The sequence below is a fragment of the Euleptes europaea genome, chromosome 1 (assembly GCF_029931775.1).
Source record: "Euleptes europaea isolate rEulEur1 chromosome 1, rEulEur1.hap1, whole genome shotgun sequence".
Lineage (NCBI taxonomy): Eukaryota > Metazoa > Chordata > Lepidosauria > Squamata > Sphaerodactylidae > Euleptes > Euleptes europaea.
The window spans coordinates 171,827,819-171,844,606 of NC_079312.1; the positions used below are offsets into that span (position 1 = coordinate 171,827,819).

General features: G+C 48.4%; 5 protein-coding genes across 5 annotated transcripts; 2 read left to right on the forward strand and 3 right to left on the reverse strand.

Annotated features, from left to right (window-relative positions):
* Positions 1–725: 725 nt before the first annotated feature.
* LOC130480315 (histone H3) lies at positions 726–1,139 on the reverse strand. The gene has a single exon (XM_056852797.1). It carries the CDS (start codon positions 1,134–1,136, stop codon positions 726–728), a length of 411 nt encoding a protein of 136 aa, XP_056708775.1. The 5' UTR covers positions 1,137–1,139.
* Positions 1,140–6,125: 4,986 nt separating this feature from the next.
* On the reverse strand, positions 6,126–6,525 carry LOC130482807 (histone H2A type 2-C). The gene has a single exon (XM_056855666.1). It carries the CDS (start codon positions 6,517–6,519, stop codon positions 6,130–6,132), a length of 390 nt encoding a protein of 129 aa, XP_056711644.1. The 5' UTR covers positions 6,520–6,525; the 3' UTR covers positions 6,126–6,129.
* Positions 6,526–6,960: 435 nt separating this feature from the next.
* Positions 6,961–7,371, forward strand: LOC130480559 (histone H2B 5). Its single transcript, XM_056853148.1, has one exon. The coding sequence runs from the start codon at positions 6,964–6,966 to the stop codon at positions 7,342–7,344; it is 381 nt and encodes a 126-aa protein (XP_056709126.1). The 5' UTR covers positions 6,961–6,963; the 3' UTR covers positions 7,345–7,371.
* Positions 7,372–11,460: 4,089 nt separating this feature from the next.
* On the reverse strand, positions 11,461–12,165 carry LOC130493244 (pseudouridine-5'-phosphatase-like). Its single transcript, XM_056866946.1, has one exon. It carries the CDS (start codon positions 12,163–12,165, stop codon positions 11,461–11,463), a length of 705 nt encoding a protein of 234 aa, XP_056722924.1.
* Positions 12,166–12,610: 445 nt separating this feature from the next.
* Positions 12,611–12,925, forward strand: LOC130484515 (histone H4). The gene has a single exon (XM_056857540.1). The coding sequence runs from the start codon at positions 12,611–12,613 to the stop codon at positions 12,920–12,922; it is 312 nt and encodes a 103-aa protein (XP_056713518.1). The 3' UTR covers positions 12,923–12,925.
* The last annotated feature ends 3,863 nt before the right edge of the window (positions 12,926–16,788 follow it).

Below are 16,788 nucleotides of genomic sequence, written 5' to 3' on the forward strand. Positions count from 1 at the left end.
CCGGATGGGGGAAATGTGCATCTAGAGAGCGGCAAACCCAAAGCAAAACCACCCATGCATAAATGGCCGTGGAGTTTGTGGAACCAAAGGGCTGGTGGCTGCAAATGTTTGGGAACCAGTGCTGTTAAGGAACCCATAGCCCTCAATTTGCAGGACCAGAGCAAGGCTGTTAAAAGATAGGACGTTTTGGAGGACATTGATTCATAGGGTTGCCATGAGTCGGGAGTGACTTGATGGCATTTCACACGCACATTTTTCCTTTCCTTTATCCCTGAGATTGCTCCTTGATACATTGATCTTGAGCAGCGTAATTTTAGATCTAATGCTTGAGGGGAAAAAGGACTGAAATAAATCTTGCCACTGACAATGTAGCCTTGGGATCCCGGTCTCTTAATAAAAAAGGAATTGCCGGACACAGAGGCATTAGATTTATATGTTAAAAGGGGAAAGATATAACGTGATCTCAATTCCTCAGACGCGGCATTCCAAGAGCATGAGCTAATGAATCAATAGAGCCTGAAGAGCAAGTACAGGTTGTCTGGGTACACACATTTTTAAGAAAACCCCAAAATACTACTACATACATTTCCCATCCATCCAGCAGCTCTCTAGCGTCTCACGAGAAACAAGGTTGCAAATAACAAGCTCTTTTCCGGGTTTTGTGGGTGGCCCTTAAAAGAGCCTTTGGGTTACTTTGTTGCCGGCAGCTGGAAGGGGGGGGAAATTCAAGCCCTCTCTCCGCGGATGCGTCGCGCCAGCTGGATGTCCTTGGGCATGATGGTGACCCTCTTGGCGTGGATGGCGCACAGGTTGGTGTCCTCGAAGAGGCCCACCAGGTACGCCTCGCTGGCCTCCTGGAGGGCCATGACGGCCGAGCTCTGGAAGCGCAGGTCGGTCTTGAAGTCCTGGGCGATCTCCCTCACCAGCCGCTGGAAAGGCAGCTTGCGGATGAGCAGCTCGGTGGACTTCTGGTAGCGGCGGATCTCCCGCAGGGCCACGGTGCCCGGGCGGTAGCGGTGGGGCTTCTTCACGCCGCCCGTGGCCGGCGCGCTTTTACGCGCGGCCTTGGTGGCGAGCTGCTTGCGAGGCGCCTTCCCGCCGGTGGACTTGCGAGCCGTCTGCTTGGTACGAGCCATCCTCCTTCCTCGCCGGGGACGCGGCTGAATGAAGAGGAGCGCCTGGCGGCGGAGAATTTATAGCCCAAGCCCCCTCTCCCCATTGGCTGGGGGAGATCGGCGTCTCCGTTTCAGAGTTTGAATTTCGCGGGGTTGTCCGGGATTGGTCAGCAGGCTTTGGGGCACTTTCCCCCGCCCCTTCCCGGCGTGGCTTTCCAGCTTGCATCCCTTTCCCGGAGCCCTCTGAGGTCTTGTTCTTTTCCACGGGACCGATGGCCAAAGTCCCTTTCAAAGACCTCCCAGGGAGGGCAAGAGTCCAGTAGCACCTTAAAGACTCACAAAAATATTTTCTAGCTGTATCTGAAGAAGTGAGCTGTGGCTCGCGAAAGCTCCTACCCTACCAGAAAATATTTTTGTGAGTCTTTAAGGTGCTACTGGACTCTTGCCCTTTTTGAAAAAATATTTTCTGGTAGGGTAGGAGCTTTCGCGAGCCACAGCTCGCTTCTTCAGATACCTGAGAGCTGTGGCTCGCGAAAGCTCCTACCCTACCAGAAAATATTTTTGCTAGTTTTTAAGGTGCTACTGGACTCTTGCCCTTTTCTGCTACTGCAGGCAGACTAACACGGCTACCCACTGTGAATTATCTCCCAGGGAGGGGGACGAGACGAGAACCCGCTTCTCTGGTGGGGTGATCTGGCCTTCGAGACCCACCATGCCTCTTTAACAAGATTATTTTTATCCCTGTACGTCTACGTAAAACTTCGTGTTGCTGTTTTTCCTCGTCCTTCGCTGACTTCTAGGCGCATTCAAAAATCACCATCTAATTTTGGAAGTTACGTCTGCCGGGTTTCCCCTCCCCCTTTTGTCTTGCTTTATGGTTCAAAATCGAAAGCACACGAACCCCCTTCCTTTGTGCAACATTAAACATTTGTGCAATGTAATTCACAGTGGGTAGCCGTGTTAGTCTGTCTGCAGTAGTAGAAAAGGGCAAGCCTTAAAGACTTAACAAAAATATTTTCTGGTAGCTTTATCTGTATCTGAAGAACTGAGCTGTGGCTCACGAAAGCTCATACCCTACCAGAAAAATATTTTTGTTAGTCTTTAGGGTGCTACTGGACTCTTGCCCTTTTCTACTTGTGCAATATAATTTGTCTGGCTTGATTGTTCCAAATCGCAAGCGCTTTAACCCACCCACCCCCGCCTTTGTATGAGTTTCACAACCACGTGTGTCCCTGTTAACCGGGGGTAACAATCCGATGTTTTATTTCGGCCAAGGAAATTTTCCTACAAAGGGGGGGCAAGATAAATCTAATTAGACCCACAAAGGGTTTATTTAAAAAATAAATAAGATTATCTCGTAATTTTGGAACTACCCTTTCCCGCCCCACACCGAATGATTGTATGAATGTTTACACGGAAACCAATCACAGTCCTGGGCAGCTCTCCCTGCAGAAACCTTCCGAGAAGACACCCGCCGGTGTGGGGTAGTGGGGGGGCGGGACGGGGACGATTCTAGCCCCCACCTAACTGCCTCGGCGGCTGCGCAGCCGGGGGCGAACGATGCTGAAGGCGTCGGAGTTAGAGCCGAGCTGGCTTTGCTTGCATGAACAGCGAGAGGCGGAGTCCTTGGAGAGGGAAGCGGTTTGAAAATCCCGCGCTGCGAAGTGATTGGATCACCTCCCTCCCTCTCCTCGATCTCTGATTTGACGAACTTGTCACTTTAAGGCGTTAAAAAAAATCTAGAAGGATAAATCTGTACTGATTAAAAATAACAGTGGATACGTGTCCGAGAAGTTTCCTTAAACAGTATCTCCTATTTGACGAAGGGAGCTTTGCCTCTGGAAAGCCCAAATCCAATCCTAGAAAAGGGCAAGAGTCCAGTAGCACCTTAAAGACTAACAAAAATATTTTCTTCATCTGAAGAAGTGAGCTGTGGCTCACGAAAGCTCATACCCTACCAGAAAATATTTTTTGTTAGTCTTTAAGGTGCTACTGGACTCTTGCCCTTTTCTACTACTGCAGACAGACTAACATGGCCACCCACTGTGAATTAAATCCAATCCTGTGAGGAAAGGTTAAGGAGCTTGGTATGTTTAGCCTGTAGAGGGGAAGACTGAGAGGGGATATGATAACCATCTTCAAGTACTGGAAGGGCTGTCATATAGAAGATGGTGCCGAATTGTTTTCTGTTGCCCCAGAAAATCGGACCAGAGCCAACGGGTTGAAATTATATCAAAAGAGCTTCCTCTAGATATTAGGAAGAATTTCCTAACTGTTGGAGGGGTTCCTCAGTGGAACAGGCTTCCTGGGGAGGTGGTGAGCTCTCCTTCCCTGGAGGGTTTTAAGCAGAGGCTAGATGGCCATCTGTCAGCAATGCTGATTCTATGACTTTAGGAAGATCATAAGAGGGAGGGCATCTTGGGCATCTGGGCCTGGAGTAGGGGTCACTGGGGGTGTGTGGGGGGAGGTACTTGTGAATTTCCTGCATTGTGCAGGGGGTTGGACTAGATGACCCTGATGATACCTTCCAATTTCATAATTCTATACCCTGAAAATCTTATTGGTCTTTTAGAACAAGAGTTGGTTTTTAATATGCCAACTTTCTCTACCACTTAAGGGAGACTCAAACCGGCTTACAATCTCCTTCCCCTCCCCACAACAGACACCATGCGAGGTAGGTGGGGCTGAGAGAGCTCTTAATAGAACTGTGACTGGCCCAAGGTCACCCAGCTGGCTTCACGTGTAAGAGTGGGGAAACACATCCAGTTCACCAGATTAGCCTCCGCTGCTCGTGTGGAGGAGTGGGGAATCAAACCCGGTTCTCCAGATCAGACTCCACTGCTCTTAACCACTACATCAGGCTTGCGCTCCTCAAATTGAGCTACTATACAATGTGTGACCTTTCTCTAGTCCTTTTCTCTACGCCAAGTCACAGAAAAAAGGGAGCAAGAAGCAATGCATAAGCAGGAAAGACACCTTTCTTTTTCTTGCTTTCCTGGAATAAGATATTCAAATAGTTTTGAGGGACCAAAACTCACATATACAAGTTTTGGAAGAAGGCTTGTCTTTAACATGCCATTTACCCACCGTCTTCTAAACTGAGTGGCAGAGGAAGTGTGTTGTGGTTAGAGACAAGTATCACTCAAAATTCTGCTCTGCCCTGAGGGGGGGGGAATTGCCTGGTTTGGGGCCACTGAGCCTTTTTCAGCCTGGCAAGGATGGCTGAGGATAAAACACACCACTGGGTTATTTAGAGGAAGGGTACCATAATACTAATTAAATGCAGAGTTCCAGAGTGTAGCCTGGTTGATCTGCCGAAGAACAGTTTGGATTAGAGTCCCTGTAGCCCTGACCAGAATTGAGCTGTGACTTGACTGGGGGGTGGGGGTGGGGAATAAAATCCCAGAGTCAAATTTCCTTTCTCAAACACTAGTAGGAATGCAGATCTGTGTCTTAAAACCCAGCCAGAATATGGGAGGGTGTCGTAAAGGATGCAAAGGTACAATGTTGTGTGTGTGTGTGTGTAAAGTGCCGGCGACCCCGTTTCGAGGTTTTCATGGCAAGAGACTAACAGAGGTGGTTTGCCAGTGCCTTCCTCTGCACAGCAACCCTGGTCTTTTTTGGTGGTCTCCCATCCAAATACTAACCAGGGCTGACCCTGCTTAGCTTATGAGATCAGGCTAGCCTGGGCCACTGTAATCTAATAAAATACAGAGTCTAGAAATCGATTTATGGTGTTAGAGAAGCATATAGGCAAATGTCCAAAGTGAGATACTTAACAGCCCTGTTGGATCTGACCAGTGATCCCCCATGGTGTAGGGAGCAATCCTAAACAGGTCTCAGAAATAAGCCCCATTCAATTCAATGGGGCTTACTCCAAGGAAAGTGTCTTTAGGATTGCAGTCGTAGCAGTTAAGAGTTGGAGTGGTATCTGGGCAGACTTAGGTTTGAATCCCCACCTGTGCCATAGAAACTCACCAGGTGACCTTGGGCCAGCCAGCTTAACCTACCTCACAGGGTTGTTGTGAAGATAAAAAGGAGAGAAGAATGCTATAAGCTGCATTGTGTCCCCATTGGGGGAAAAGGCGGCGTATAAATGACTTTAATAAAGAAATTTGCACAGTGGCCTGGAGGACCAATAAACAGAGCAGAGATGGAGTCTCCCTCCCTCCCTCCCATGCTGTGTCCCAGCAATGGTTGTGAGGTTTACTGTCTCTGGTTATGGATGTTTTCAGTGACCCCAGAGAGCAGCCCTGGTGCATCTAACACCCTTTTAGGGATTATCAGTACACGCTACTGAAGGAATGTATTCTGAAGTGATCTGGCTCCAGGGATACGAATTTTAGGCAAAGGGAAATAATTCTAAGCACGGCCGCCCAGGAAACAGGAAACGAAATTTGGTCAGAACTGCTTCAGCGGTTTCACACCTCCATATGGAACAGTGAGTTTGGTTTCTAGGGAACGAAGGCATAGAAAGTAAAATGGAAGGGGGGGGGCTGACATTTTCAGGAAATTGACCATCTGGCCAGCAAACTAAAAGCACTGACAACTGGTAAAAAAAGTCCACGCCTTCAAAATAAAAGTTTCAGGCTTTGGGACAACCCCAAATAGAAAAGCCCTATTTAAATAGAAAGTAGATTCCTTTGAAATGCAGTATACGAGTGTTACAAACACCAATATTTATGCATGGGAGGTTTTGCCTCAGATTTGCCACTCTCTAGGTGCACATTTTCCCCACCCCGTTTCTCAAAACTCAAAAATAAGCCCCCATGCAGTTTTGAGAACTGCGTGGAAATGTGACCAAGCCAAACCTCCCATGGGTAAATGGCAAAGGACTGCTCAAAAACAGATGGGGATCAAATCAGAAGCAACTCGACGGCACTTACACACACACACACACACACAAACAGACTCGCAGCTCTTTAGGTGAAATTGTGGGTGGCTCTGAAAAGAGCCTTTGGGTTTAAGATGCAGAAGGGACTTCTTCCTTGTTTCCGGGTTAAAAAGGCTGCCTTCATTTGCCCTTGGCCTTGTGGCTCTCGGTCTTCTTGGGCAGCAGGACGGCCTGGATGTTGGGCAAGACCCCCCCCTGGGCGATGGTGACCTTGCCCAGCAGCTTGTTGAGCTCCTCGTCGTTGCGGATGGCCAGCTGGAGGTGGCGGGGGATGATGCGCGTCTTCTTGTTGTCGCGGGCGGCGTTGCCGGCCAGCTCGAGGATCTCGGCCGTCAGGTACTCCAGCACGGCGGCCAGGTAGACGGGCGCGCCGGCCCCCACCCGCTCGGCGTAGTTGCCCTTGCGGAGCAGGCGGTGGACGCGGCCCACGGGGAACTGCAGGCCGGCGCGGGAGGAGCGCGACTTGGCCTTGGCCCTCGCTTTGCCCCCTTGCTTGCCGCGGCCAGACATGACGGCGCCACTAAAACCTCCGCGTCAAACCTTGCACGCAATAACGAAGCAAACCGCGAATGCTTCCCCGGAGCAGAGCGGGGGCCTTTTATACCTTCCCGATACCTGGGGAAGCGCACTTTTGATTGGCTGCGTTTGCAGCTCGGTGTCGGGCGGCCAATCGGATGCTGAGTTTCCCAGCCCCGCCAACCGAAAGGAGAAGGTGTCGCACCCGTCCAATGGGAACGGGAGGCTCACAGTGCCCTTAATTTGCATGTGCGCGCGCCGGGGGCGGTGATGTCAGATGACCCTGGGTCCAATCGCGGCGTTGGAGCTTGGATACCCTCATTTGCATACGGGGACTTTAAATAGAGGCCAGGCTGACTCAGGCTTCAGTCGCGTTTTGCTTGGGAGTAGTGCAAGAGCTGTCTGGTCGTGTTTTGGGACCGAAGGGGATCTGCCAACATGCCCGAGCCAGCCAAGTCCGCTCCGGCGCCGAAGAAAGGCTCCAAGAAAGCCGTGACCAAGACCCAGAAGAAAGGCGACAAGAAGCGCCGCAAGAGCCGCAAGGAGAGCTACTCCATCTACGTCTACAAGGTCCTCAAGCAGGTCCACCCCGACACCGGCATCTCCTCCAAGGCCATGGGCATCATGAACTCCTTCGTGAACGACATCTTCGAGCGCATCGCCGGCGAGGCCTCCCGCCTGGCGCACTACAACAAGCGCTCCACCATCACCTCCCGGGAGATCCAGACGGCCGTGCGCCTCCTGCTGCCCGGGGAGCTGGCCAAGCACGCCGTCTCCGAGGGGACCAAGGCCGTCACCAAGTACACCAGCTCTAAGTAAGCGGATTGGCTGCTGCTGCTTCGCAAGGAGATCCGAGAAACCCAAAGGCTCTTTTAAGAGCCACCCACCTTTTCATTAAAAAAAGCTGTAATGACTACATATTCTTCGTCCGTGAAGTTACAGTGCTTAATTTATTAAAAGTAACTCTTCAATTCTAACAGTTTTCTGAATAAAGCTTAAAAATCCATATGTGCTTTCAGGTTTTGCTCCCCCTTTTAACAGATGGGCTTTTTATTGTAAAGGAGTTGTATTACTCTTGCATATACCTTTGGCCATTAATGCATGGGAGGATTTGCTGCTCTTTAGATGCACGTTTTCCCCATATAATTCTAACCTCATGGGGGCTTATTTTTGCATTTTGAGAATTCAGGTGGGGGAAATGTGCATCTAGGGAGCAGCACATCGAAGGCAAAACCTCTCAGGCATAAATGGGCTTTGACTGCAATTAAAACACTTCAATTTCAGTTTGCTGAAACTTCCCCTCCCCCAAAGCTAGGTTAATATCTGGGGAGAGCAGGTGAAATAATGGGGGGGGGGGTTGATTGCAATAAAAACATTCTTCAGTTTTAGATTGCTAAAACCATCCCCCTCCCCCAAATCTAGGCTAATATCTGGGGAGAGCGGATGAAATAATTGGGGGGGGGGTGAGCGCTCTAAACTGGTATTTTCAATTTAGGTTCTCTCTGCTACGTTCAGCAGTCGGGGTGGTAGATGTTACAAAGATCGTGTATTTGTTGCATATGTGCCCTTGGAGCACACTTTGCCATTCCATGAATAAGCTCATGTTTTGTTACAAACCCAGCATATATTGAAACAAGGAAAATGCAACATACCATCTCTATTATCTAATATTGGTTTGTGAATATCCTGGGTATAGCATAAGCACATGGTCTCACGGTTGAACATTTTATTTTAACATTGTGTAAAGAACTTGGGGGGGGGATCAAGAGTTCAGATGATAAATGATAGGGAAGCTTGGAAATCCCAAATATTTTTGTGTGTTCGGTGGCAGACGTCTGGGAAGAGACATGGAGGTTTGCATGTTTACCCAGGACTTTTTACTGCATCTGGAAGTTAGGCCTTCAGTCCTGGATCGGGTGTTCTCTCCTGGAGACAAAATCCTGTTCTACATAGCTTGGGAGCTGAGAAGGATACTGAAAGCAGGGGTGGGGTTAGTGTCACAATTCTAGAATAGTTCAAATTGAATTCTCCATTTTTGGACTATTAAGGATTCTTTAAAAAATTACATCTGGTTCTTCTAAAGATCTATCTATCTGGGGGTCAGGAAGCAACTTTCCTCCAGGCCAGATTGGCCAGGGATCCTGAAAATTGGCTTTGTTTTTTGGCCATCTTCTGGGCAAGGCGTAGGGGTCACTGTGTGTGTGTGGGGGGGAGGTAGTTGTGAATTTCCTGCATTGTGCAGGGGTTGGACTAGATGACCCTGGTTCCAACTCCATAATTCTATGATTCTAACTTGCTAAAGACTAGCGTAGTAGCAGAGAGACTGCTGTGAATCCCAAAGACCTGGATTCCAATCTTGCCTCTGCAATGAGCTCACTAGGAGGCCTTAGGCAAACCACTTTGCCTCAGTGTTCTCGTCTGCAATATGGGTGTAATAAAGCAACTCTTATTTCCAGGCCAACTTGGAAGGCTTTAAGAGTGGACATGTTCATGGAGGAGAAGAGTATTCAATGGCTACTAGTAAAAATGGATGCTAAGTCATGATGGATGCCTATTCTCTCCAGTCTCAGAGGAGCATGCCTATTATATTGGGTGCTGTGGAACACAGGCAGGATAATGCTGCTGCAGTGGTTTGTTTATGAGCTTCCTAAAGGCACCAGGTTGGGCACTGTGTGAACAGACTGCTGGACTTGATGGGCCTTTGGTCTGATCTAGCAGGGATCTTATGTTCACGGTTGTTTTTAGGACCACTGAGAAAATGCATGTGATTCTATCCCGTTTTATTCTCAAAACACCCCAGTTGAGACAGGCTTGGCTGGTAAGGGTGTTACCAGATCTCCCCCCCACATCTAGTTTTGGCATTGATCATGGATTTACAGCTAGGGCTTGTCAAAACCCAGCACTCTGTTAGCTACTATTCACAGGTTCTGCACATTTTGACTGCTGTTTGTTTTTTTGAAAATCACATACTTGACCCCTTCCCCTGGAACAAAGGTCATACAAATAGAAGAAGTTTGTTTTTATATGCTGACTTTCTCTACCACTGAAGGAAGAATCAAACCAGCTTACAATCACCTACTCCCCGCCCCCAACAGACACCCTGTGAGGTAGGTGGGGCTGAGAGTGTGTGACTAGCTCAAGGTCACCCAGGGGGCTTCATGTGAAGCAGTGGGGAAACCAACCCAGGTCACCAGATTAGCATCCACCACTCATGTGGAGGAGTGGGGGATCAAACCTGGTTCCCCTGATCAGAGTCCACCACTCCAAACCACTGCGCTTAACCACTACACTATGCTGGCTCTTGAGGTAATAGGTACTTGAGGTCAGGAATGAAAAGCAGCCACTTGCCCTTCTGATGGTGAAGCACTTTATGGTGATTTGCCACTGAAAGGAAAAGGTTTCAACCCTTTAAAAGAGACCCTGTATTTTGAGCTGGTTTTATACACACCCATTCCAATTTTCAAAAAGCAACTGTTTCCTTTCAGAATTTATCTGATACTTGCAACACTTGGATACTAGAGAATGAATTCAGGCATTATTCATATACCTTTATTTAAAGGTATATTTTGAGCTGGTTTTATACACACCCATTCCAATTTTCAAAAAGCAACTGTTTCCTTTCAGAATTTATCTGATACTTGCAACACTTGGATACTAGAGAATGAATTCAGGCATTATTCATACACCTTTATTGAAAGAAAAAAAATTCTTGGCACATTTGCATAATTGCCCCGCTGGTGTTAAGACTTCTCTAGCTCAGTACCTTAATAATTAAAGTATATGGAATTTAGCCAAAATGCTTTAAACAGCATGGTGTTCTTGACTTTGGAGCTGATCACAACGGGCAAATTCGTCATCTTTTAAGGAGTGAGTTCCAGAGAAACAGTTTTCCTAGTTAGGATATTGGGGTTTTTTTGCTTCATTTGCAAGCTGTACTTTTGCTACAAAACAGCTTGGATCTGGGGGAAACCAGTCAAGAGAGGGAAGAAGAGAGAGGGAGGGGAAAAAACAGGCAGCTTAGCAGTATTTTGCACGCACTTTATTATATGGTTGCAATCTCAAGAATAAGAATCATTTACTTTTTAAAAGCTTTTGAACACAGTGTGGTACATAAAGTAAACATTAACTGGGGCCCCGAACCAAGTCCAGTGGCTTTTGCTGAGTTGCCGGAGAGCTTCTGCCTTTTTTCATTCACTTTGAACAATAGAATTACACCAAGCATGGTTACTGTGAGAATAAAATCACAATGCATTGCAGAAAGGTGGTGGTAAATAAGGCAACACAACAGATGCATTTCAGAGCCCGTTTACACATACGAAAGAGGAGGAAGAAGAGTTGGTTTTTATACCCCGCTTTTCTCTACCTTTAAGGAGTCTAAAAGGGGCTCACAATCACCTTCCCTTCCTCTCCCCACAACTGGCACCTTGTGAGGTAGGTGGGACTGAGAGGGTTTGGATAAAACTGTGATTAGCCCAAGGTCACCCCTCCACGTGAAGTCGGGAAACCAACCCGGTTCAGCAGATTAGTCCGCTGCACATGTGGAGGAGTGGGGAATCAAACCCGGTTCTCCAGATTAGAGTTCACCGCTCTTAACAACTACACCACGCTGGCTATGTTTTTTTAAGGCCCCAAAGGTTTGTGGAGTACTTAGAGCCTACGCATGTTTCCAGTTAGCTCCCTTGGCTTTGAATAAGTGAGTCATCCGGTAACCTTTATAAAAAAAACCATGTGATTTTGATAGGAATCTTAAAGCTTTTAAAAATTTTTTAAAAGCCTTCTCACACCAAATTAGGAAGTCTAAGTTAATAAAACAGGCAGATAATCCACACAGCAGGTCTTAGTCAAATGTAGGATTTCCAGGTCCCTCTCTGCCTTTGGCTGGAAATCAGTTGCAATAGTAGGAGATCTCCAGCTAGTACCTGGAGGTTGGCAACCCTAGTCAAACGGTGGTAAGCCAAACAGTTCAGGCCTGAAATCTTCCATCGACTGGAGCAGCAGGGTGGCTCCCTTGGTGAGATCCTTGTTCAGGTTTTCGTCGGGAATCATGACTACCTGCATGCCGGCTCTCAGTGCTGCTTGCACCCCATTAGGGGCATCCTCAAAGACAAGGCACTTTTCCAGCGGGGGCGGCGGGTCAAACCTCCGGGCACAGACCAAAAAGATGTCCGGCTGCGGCTTGCCGCCCTTCACTTCCGGGTCGTCCCCCAAGACGATGTGATGAAACAAACCAAAGAAGTCCTTGTGGCGAGTGGATTTGGTGTCGAAGCTCTCTCGGGAGGAGCTGGTGGCCACCGCGATGGGGATCTGGTGCCGATGCAGGTGGTGGATCAGTTTGGCAACACCCGGCATCAAGTTGGCGGCGGGGAATAATTTCTCTTGCAGGATCCTGCTCTCGTGCAATAGCTCTTCTTTGGTGATCGGGAGATCCAGGGTGTCCCGGATGATCTCTGCTCCCTCCAGGGCCTTCTTGCCCATGGCTAAAGATTTCACGTCCCAGGTGTAGGTCTTGCCAAAGCGCTGGCAGATCTCTTGGTACGCCACGGTGTAAAGGCGCTCGGTGTCCAACAGCAGGCCGTCCATGTCAAAGATGAGGTGGGTGACGGGTTGCAAGGAAGGAGGGCTGGAAGGAGACGTGGCCATTGCAGGGCGGCAGCAACCTCCCACGATCAGAAAGACCGTTCCTTGGCCGACTCTCCTTTGCCCCACAGAGAATAAAATAAAATAAAGCATACACGCCACCGGAACAGCAAGATCGATGTTTGTTTAGCCTGGGCGGGAATTAAATGCAGTGCCAAAACCGCGCAAGACGCAAAGGTCACTTTTCTACGCAGACTCAAGGACAAAGGCGGAAAGGCGCCAAAAACGTCCCGTTTGAAACGATGCTATCCGATTGGCCGCTTTGAAACCTCTCGGTCGCTCATTGGTCGAATGTCTGAACTAGCCCTCAGTTATGCAAAATAAGGAGCAGTTCCCCCCCCACCCCGCCCCTGAGCGCGCGGTTTTCACTCTGGTCCGACACCAGGCAATATAAACCAGCGTCGGCAGCTTTTGCAAATCACTTCGGTTTGGTGAATCTGCGCTGAAGATGTCCGGTCGCGGGAAAGGCGGGAAGGGTCTCGGCAAAGGCGGCGCCAAGCGCCACCGTAAAGTCCTGCGGGACAACATCCAGGGCATTACCAAGCCGGCGATCCGTCGCTTGGCGCGGCGCGGCGGCGTGAAGCGGATCTCCGGGCTGATCTACGAGGAGACCCGCGGCGTGCTGAAGGTCTTCCTGGAGAACGTGATCCGAGACGCCGTCACCTACACCGAGCACGCCAAGAGGAAGACCGTGACCGCCATGGACGTGGTCTACGCCTTGAAGCGCCAGGGCCGCACCCTGTACGGCTTTGGGGGCTAAATCTTTGCTACAAAGGACAACCGCGACAACAAAAGGCCCTTTTAAGGGCCACCCACTTTTCCAATAAAAGAGCTGCATTTCTGGCCTTGAAACTAAAGCTGCTGTTCCTTTAGGGGAGGGGCCGCGGCTCTAGTGGTAGAGCATCGGCTTGGCATGCAGAAGGTCCCAGGTTCAATCCCCGGCATCTCCAGTTAAAGGGTCCAGACAAGTAGGTGATGTGAAAGACCTCTGCCTGAGACCCTGGAGAGCCGCTGCCGGACTGAGTAGACAATACTAACTTTGATGGACCAAGGGTCCGATTCAGTAGAAGGCAGCTTCATGCGTTTAAGTGAAACACGTCGTGCGCTTGGTCAGGGAAGGTATTTCCTCTACACCTTTAAGCCATTTCACAGTGGGTAGCCGTGTTAGTCTGTCTGCAGTAGAAAAGGGCAAGAGTCCAGTAGCACCTTAAAGACTAACAAAAATATTTTCTGGTAAGGTATGAGCTTTCGTGAGCCGCAGAAAATATTTTTGTTAAGTCTTTAAGGTGCTACTGGACTTTTGCCCTTTTCTACTTCCTTTAAGCCGTGTCAGAGAGGGGGTGTCCGTCTGTGCATCACAAATGTTTCCTATCGCTTTAATTTATAAAGAAGGGGTAGGTTTGGGTTAAGACTTCAGTACGTTTAGCAAAACTCGTTGCAAAAAGGCGCCCAAAAGATTGCATCCCAGGACAAAGAAATTACCAGCTACTTAATGCTGCCCAGCAGCCTTTGTCCTCGAGTCCTTTGTTCGCCTGCGCGTGATCTCATTGGCTGCGGCCAATGAAGTCACAAAGGGGAGCCGAGGGATTGGAGGGTTGCCCTTGCTAGAGGCGCGAGGCATGATGGGAATCGTAGTCTTGATGTTGGGGGTGGATTCCCTCTTTGCGCTGCTTGGCTTCAGAAGGGTAGGAAAGGAAACACGCGATCCGCTCTTGGATTTCAGGTCGGACCCGCAAGCTTTGTTTTCAGACTGCGCTCAGTGATCCAAAATGGGCAATGCTTGTCCAAAACTGTCAAGTAGCTTTCCCCATCTCTTGCCCACCAAAGGTTAAAAAAAAAATCTGTCCATAAACTGGCAAAAATGGATTTTACTATTTTAATTAGTGAGTTATAGAAACTAGTTTTTAATACTTTTATATTTTACTGTTAATAGATATTTTTAAAACTGTTTAGACACTTCTTCGGAAGTTGGGTGATGGGTCACTTTTTAAGGTGGGTGGAGGGTCGAAGGGGTATCTTGAGGGTTTTTTTTGAACTTTATAATTTTGTAACCATGAATGTATTAATAAGTATAAATAGATACTCTTTTGTATTTCTTTTTTTTATTTTCTTTTTATTATTATTGTTGTATTTGTTTTGTTTTATGTTATAAAAAAATCTGTTCTCTAAGCATGGGCAAAGTTTCTTGGTCGGGTCTAATTCTACAACAGAGTAAAGCCTGGCAGTTCAAGTGGTGAGTGCTCCTTCCCTAGAAGTTTTTAAGCAGAGGCTAGATGGCCATCTGTTAGCAATGCTGATTCTATGACCTTGGGCAGTTCATGAGAGGGAGGGCACCTTGGCCATCTTCTGGGCATGGAGTAGGGGTCACTGGGGGTGTGTTGGGGGGAGGTAGTTGTGAAATTCCTGCATTGTGCAGGGGGTTGGACTAGATGACCCTGGTGGTCCCTTCCAACACTATGATTCTAAGTGTGTGCTGTGGAATCTTGTCCTACCTTATAGTCATAGAGTTAGAAGGGGCCACACAGGCCATCTAGTCCAACCCCCTGCGCAGCGCAGGATCAGCCTAGCCCTAGAGCATCCCTGACAAGTGTTCGTCCAGCCTCTGCTTGAAGACGGGGCCAGTGAGGGGGAGCTCCCGCCATTCCATCCACATGATGGAGAAAGTGTTAATCTGCTTTCTATCAGTGTATTAACCAGTTATCAAAGGGGGAAAAAGAGGCCTATCGTGAACAAAAATTGGATAATTTCTGCACCTTAACTGTTCTTTGTGTGCTAGTATCTTCTGGGATTCTAAGGAAACATCCCTGAGGTTTCTACATATGAGGTTGCTAGAAACTGTCTCGAGAATTTGGCAGAGATAGATGTATTTTTTGCAATGAAAAGGGAAGAGAAGGTTGCCTTTCCACTACTGACCTTCCCCTGTGATATATAGCCACTCAGAGAAGTGCTAGGTGTGCCCTGGAGATACATCCCCCAGTCAAGCATAAAAACGGTGCGGTGGCTTGCATTCTTCATGAATAAACATCCTCATCCTTTTACCTCAGTCTTCTGCTGAATGCGGAACTTTTACCACAGATTATTTGGGTTGGAAAGTGTCCCCTCAAGACAGTTTGAAAACTATTGATCTACAGAACTCATTGCTGGAGTCGATAAAGGTATGGAAAACAGATGTATTGGGTGGCTTCTGGCCAAGAGAATCCATGTCAGCTTGGAAAACGGAGGCCCCCCACACCCTGCGTCCGCAAAAAAATCCACCCACACATGGAAGCTTTAATCCTAAATGCAAAGGCAACTGTTCTAATCCAGTACAGCCGTTCTCCGGTTGTTGTGCCCCACTGCTAATAATGTGGCTCGTTATTTCAAGTCAATATAACATATTTATTGGAAAGGAAGACAACTCTAAATGCAAGGTGCCTCCCATTGAAAATATTATGCACACAAAAATTATTATCGGACATAACTCTAACTTGTACGCAAATGTAAGATGACCCCCCCTCTTTTTTATGACATACCTGAAAAATAATCCAGTCTTGCATTTGAGTAAATACTGTAAAGCCCTGACTTGGATAGCCCAGGCCAGCCTGATCTCGTCAGGTCTCAGAAGCTAAGCAGGGTCAGCCCATTTGGATGGGAGACCTCTAAGGAATACCGGGGTCGTGACGTGGAGGCAGGCAACGGCAAACCACTCCTGAACGTCTCTTGCCTTGAAAACCCTACCAGGCATCACCATAAGTCAGCTGTGACTTAACGGCAAAAAAGCAAGCTGTATAACATTTGGCTTCCTGCATTTCTTGACCCTCTTTCCCGCCAATGGCACCCAGCTTTTCGGTTTCTCACCCCGACCCAATAGGGTCCCTATCTCTTGCCAGCGACCTTCCTGCTGGGCCCATTTTGTTGGAAAGAATAGACTGTGCAATGTAGAAGAAGAAGAAGAGTTGGTTTTTATATGCCGACTTTCTCTACCACTTAAGGAAGAATCAAACCGGCTTACAATCACCTTCCCCTCCCCACAACAGACACCCTGTGAGGCAGGTGGGGCTGAGAGAGCTCTAAGAGAACTGTGACTGGCCCAAGGTCACCCAGCCGGCTTCATGTGGAGCAGTGGGGAAACCAACCCGGTCCACCAGATTAGAGTTCGCTGCTCATAGGGCTTCCAATATATCTCCCGCTATTACAACTGACCTCCGGGTGACCGAGGTCAGTTCCCCTGGAGAAAATGGGCAATTGGACTCTATGGCATCGAAATTCTTCCCCTCTCTAAACCCTGCCGTCCTCAGGCTCCACCCCCAAAAATCTCCAGGTATTTCCCAACCTGGAGCTGGCAACCCTAGCCGCTCATGACAAGGAGTGGGGAATTAAACCTGGTTCACCAGACTAGAGTCCGCCACTGTTGAGGAGGAGTGGGGAATTAAACCCAGCTCTCCAGATTAGAGTCCACTGCTCTTAACCACTACATCACACTTTCTCTCCTATAGGACTCCTATAGATCCGTGGCTGCCGTTCCTATGTTATATAAGGCCAAAATCTCACAAGGGGGTAGGATTTGACCCCTGCCCTTACTGTCTGTATCACTAACAAGCTCGTTGGCTTTGAGGCCCAATGTGTCTCATCTAAAAAGGTCCCCAG